We start from the raw sequence: 5,246 nt of genomic DNA on the forward strand, positions 1-5,246 counted from the left end.
GTTTAGATATTTAGCTCTGTGAACGGCTAAAGATCTTAAGTTGCTTCATCTTGTTAGCTCTGCAGCTTTAGATGTTCCGTTTGTATTGTTATCAAAATAATTTAGGTTTTTAGAGGTTTTACATTCCTGCTACCTGACAAGTTTCAGGAATTTGATTGTTCCGTATTAACTAAAAAAACTTTGGATGTCAACTCTTTGTGCTAGCCAAAGATGCTCAGTTAGCTAAAGAGGTTTGGATGTTCAGCTGTTAGCCTCTCTTTACGTTGTTGGAGGTTTAAATGTTGGAGTTGGTTAATAAGTAGCAAGTTATGAGTCAGATTTAGCTAAATAGTTTTTAATCTCTGTTTGTAGCTTTTGATGTTTAGCTGTTTGTGCTAGCTATGCTTGCTAATAGCTAAAGAAGTTTGAAAATTCAACTATTCAAGATACCAAAAATAAATTATTTTTATTTGTTTGTGTTAACTAAAGCGTTTGGGGTGTTTCTGTTAGCTAATGCATGTTAGCTAAACAGTTTGTATTTGTAATTGAAATGATCAAAACAGAAAATCATCTTTCAATCATATGTTGTGCTACAAAGGCATCTTGGCTTTAGCTTAGCAAGAATCTACATAATTTATACTAGTTTTTCCTGTTTTTAGGTATAAATGTGGCCCATTTTTAGTTTTTGTTTCCTGTTTTGGGCTAACATCAGCCACAGTTTMTGATTTTTCTGGATTTAAACAAGATTAGCTTGGAGGTTAAAGAGCATTTCAGCTGGAAAAAAATGATTTGTTAGTTAAAACACCAACAAATCTGGTTGTTTCATCTCTACATTTAGCTTGTAAAGACAATCCGTTCTCAGTGCCTCGTRGAGGAGAAGAGCAAATCGCTCAGATCGGTTCCACGGCGCTTCACAGCCGGCTCGCCTCCCGTTCGCTTGCTCGTGTCATTTCCTGTGAACCTGCCTGACGAAGCAGCTGTGTGGAAAATCAAAGAACCGCCGTAATGAAATCACAGTCAGATTCTGCAGAGATAATCTGATCCGGGTCGTYGGGCCACTTATCAGAGCAGGGAAACTTCAGCACTAATTTCTGATGCTGCAGTAACGAACCAACAGTTTGAATTTCACATTATCAGATATGATGATTATTATTGTTCCAACACGCTGAGGGCAGTAATATAACTTTAAATGTAGTTAGAGCTCATTATTTTTGGGAAAACGTTGACTTTACTCCTGTTTTATGTGTAAAAAGAACCAGAAATATTTCTGTTTCTACAGAGTTTATGTAGCAAACATGCTGAAAATATTTCAAATTAAAAGACAATCAAGAGCTTTAATTTGCAAATCATAAAATCTTCATGGAAATTTTATGCAAATTTMCAACTATTAAGCTTTTTTTGGACATATTGTTACAATTAGGCTAATTTGTATATATTATACACATCTGACATTTATTTAACCATTTTTGTTTTTTGTACTTTAAARAGGAATTTCTAAATGAAACATTTTAAATCTGATTTATTCACATTCTAAATATAAAAATAAATAAATACAACGTTTGTTAAAACCCACTTGTTTTGTAACTTAGGCTCATTTTTAATCTGGAAAATCACATTTTCAGATTCCGGATTGTTTGTCAGACGAGGAAAAATAACGTTTTGAGCTCAACAGTCCGAGGAAATATTTGCCTGAACCGAGCAGATAAAAATCCTGCTGAGGCCGACAGAGATAAAGAGCAACGACTGGGATTCGCTGCAGACGCGGCCAAACATCCCAAAGTTCACKCCGGGATTGTGAAACGAAAAAACAGGTTGCATCACCAAAATATTACAATATGTAAATAGAGAAAAACGTATTTTATTTAAAGTTTTTTACACTAAATCAACTGAATTTATTGCCGTTTCACTTTATCCAAATTTAACTAAATACAGGAATATTAAGAGTTTGTGACGAATTTTGACAGAAACTTAMAATATGTTAGAAAATTAAATGCTGATTTAAACTAACAAAATGTTTTTTTTTTACATGATAGCATTATAATGTCGAAATAATAATTTACTGATATGTAAATTAATTGATTTAGCTCCAGAAAATAAAAAAATAATATTCAGTTATGTTAAAATATGTTCAACGAGAAGCTGCCTGAGTGTTTTTACACAAATAATAATAATAATAATAATAATAATAATAATAATAATAATAATAATAATAATAATAATGAGACAAAACCACCAGAAACAGCCAGACGAGGCTCTGCAGACAATAGAGACTCGCTGACGGGACACAAGTCTGGTTTTCCTCACTAGAGGGGGCAGCAGACCCACCAGAACACCAAATATTCCTCCCACACATGAAACGGGATCCATTTTATAAACACGTCCAACATTTTAATTCTTCATTTTGTTTTAACTTAATTCATTTAACTGAAGACTGGAGGTGAATTTTAGGTGTTTTCGGCTCMCAGGGAGAGGAGAAGGAAAACCTGGAGCGTCAGAGCGGGAAGCGAGGGGCTGATGGAGGGGAATCCCACRACCTTGTCATTTCCTATCGATCCGGGTTTGTTATTGATCAATAATGGTAATCAAAACACCAGCGATTCCTAATAATCATCCACTCAGACGAGGAGCGCAGAGGAAACCAAAACAAAGACGCTTAGTGTGGGAATTTTTTAACATTTCCTCCCATTTCTCCAGAAACAACCAGGAAACCAATAATAATAATAATAATAATAATAATAATAATAATAATAATAATAATAAAACTTTTAATGAAGTAATTAATTTCATTCTAAAACAGGGTGTACAAACTTTTTGGGCCAAAATTGTCGAGTCAATAAAGGAAAGGGAAGTTATTGATTGTAGAAACTAAATTTAAATTTGACGTATTAAATATAACATTTATTCTCAGGGTTTACGTCGTTTTCTTTCAAAATSTTCTCTACTTTTAGCCAAGCATTTAATTTTACTTAAAATATTAAGAAAAAAWTTATTTAGATGCAGCAAATTTGGCAAATCTTAAAAAAATACTGGAAAAAGTAATTATTTGCTAAAACCTGATTTATACAATTAAAAAACTTCTTTTTTTTTGCTAAATAAGCAATTTTTTAGCTGCAGCCAAAAGATGTTTCAAGCAACAAAAAGAAAAAAAACAACTTTATTTTGCCAAAAACAAAGTTTGTTTGCTTGATTGTTTGGTAGCCAGAAGTAGATAAATAATAACCTCTTTATTTGCCAGAAGATGAGTTAGGCAATAAATAAATACAAAAATAAATAACATTTTTGTCAAAAAAAGTTTTTTTGTTGGGTTTTTTTGGAGCCAAAAGTGATTTTGGCAAAATTAGATAAATTAAATAATTAATTAACGCCTCTTATTTGCCAAATGATCACTTTTGACGAAAAATAACTTAKGYCATTACTTCAGGAAGTTGACGATTCGTCAATAATAATTTTTCTCTTTGATTAAAATTGGAAAAAAGTGAATTAATAAATGTATATTTCCCTTTAACTGAAGTCAGGGGGGCACAATAACAAAATCAATCYTTGGGCCACCAATTCGCTTTGGTCGCCCCTGTTCAAAGATCCAGAACTCCCCAGAAACTCCAGCTTTTTCCTCCGGGTTGCTCCGGGTTTCCTACCTGCCAGTCTGAGCGCCGACATCCGCTGGAACTCGGGCTCCTGCAGCCACTTCCACATCCTCCGGAACGTCTCCCGGCCGGACTTTAGTTTACTCCAGGGCTTGGGGTTCCGCAGCAGGTCGGACAGCGTCCCCTGCGAGCGGCACAGCACCCGCTGGGCGAAGATGGCCTGCGGGATGCTGTACCTCTTCAGCTCCGCGGTGATCCTCTGCGCCACCTCCTTGGTGTTGATCTCCTCCAGCTGCCCCGACCCGCCGCCCCCCTGCGTCCCCGAGGAGGACGGCGGTCGCTCCCGCGTGGACGCCAACACCGGCCCGTGCGACGGCGACTGGAGGTGCGGGTGGGGGTGGTGGCCCGGGTGGTGCATCCCGTTCAGGTGCGGCATCATCCCGGCCGGCGGGCCACCGAGCCCTCGGTGCTGGTGGTCGAAGTTCAGCATCTTGTCGTGGGTTGCGTGCGAGCTGGAGCCGTAGTTGTGGAGCCCCTGCTGGGTGCTGTGGATGGAGCCGAGGCCGTTACCCAGCACCGGGGACAGGCTCTGACCCATCCCGGACATGTGGTCCTTATACGGGCTGTAGATGTTGTTCATCCCCGGCAGCCCGCGCTCGTCCCGCATCAGGGTGAAGCTCCCGCTGACGTTCCCGGGCAGCCGCTGGTGGTGGTGGTGGTGGTGGTGATGGTGGAACTTGTCGGACACGGTGGAGATGGGCGGCAGCGGCTGGAGCGGGGTCAGCGTGGTGTAGGTGCCGCTCATCCCGGGGGACGTCGCGTCGCACGGGACGCTCATGGCGTGGTGCAGCGGCAGCGACAGCTCCGGACGGTACTCCCCGCTGCCCTCCAGGATCATCCCGGACACCATGGCCGGCCGCGGCGCCAGGTCCTGGTGGATCCGGAGGCCCGAAGAGCCGCCGCTCATCAGCTCCGCGTCAGGGGCCACCCCGCCGTGGAGGCTGCCGAGGCCGTCCATTGTCATGTCCGGGTTCATGGCGTACGCGTCCAGGTCCTTGGCCAGGCATCGATAGGCGTTAGTGTAGGCAGTCTTCATTCATCTGTCCTCTCAGTCCATTGGGTCGAGCGGAATTATGTCTCCTGCTGCTCCTCCGGGATGGGTCAGAACCGGTTCTCTCCCCGTCCTCCTCCTCCTCCTCCGGCTCCAGCTCTTTGTGTGTTTCTCTGGATCAGACGGGCCTGTGCGGCGGCTCCCCCATATCCAGCCCTCTCCTCCTCCGGTGCTGCTCTGCCCCTCGGAGCGGAGCTGTCCACGGTCCCTACCCGGCCGCTCAACCCACCCTGCTGCGGGAGGAGGCGGGGGACGAACCGGGCTGCCGCTCCGAGGAGGCGGGATCTGGAATGGCGGCTCTGCGGACCAATCAGAGCCCAGGAGGGAGATGTGGAGGGCGTGGCTAAATGCGGATCCGACCAATCAGCGAATTGGAAGAGAAGCAGCATTTACAGCGTGACTTTTCACTGTGGGGTGAATTTACACACAATYGTGGTTCATTTTCAGAGTGGGGTAGTTACCACGGAGATAAGAAGGTAAAATAAATAAAACCAGGAGAAGAAAGTCAACATTTTACAACAATAAACTCGATCGGGAATAAAGTCGTTCACCATTTGGAATCTGTTCAGTTT

At 42.5% G+C, this 5,246-nt stretch overlaps 1 protein-coding gene across 1 annotated transcript in view; it reads right to left on the bottom strand.

Moving 5' to 3' along the window:
• Positions 1 to 4,668, bottom strand: part of onecut2 (one cut homeobox 2) — a 48,021-nt gene extending 43,353 nt beyond the window's left edge. Inside the window, exon 1 of the mRNA XM_008424565.2 lies at positions 3,615 to 4,668. Within this exon, the coding sequence (XP_008422787.1) occupies positions 3,615 to 4,659 (1,045 nt within the window). The 5' untranslated portion in view covers positions 4,660 to 4,668. The remainder of the gene's footprint in view (positions 1 to 3,614) is intronic.
• Between the last annotated feature and the right edge of the window lie 578 nt (positions 4,669 to 5,246).

This window comes from Poecilia reticulata, linkage group LG12 (assembly GCF_000633615.1).
Source record: "Poecilia reticulata strain Guanapo linkage group LG12, Guppy_female_1.0+MT, whole genome shotgun sequence".
NCBI lineage: Eukaryota > Metazoa > Chordata > Actinopteri > Cyprinodontiformes > Poeciliidae > Poecilia > Poecilia reticulata.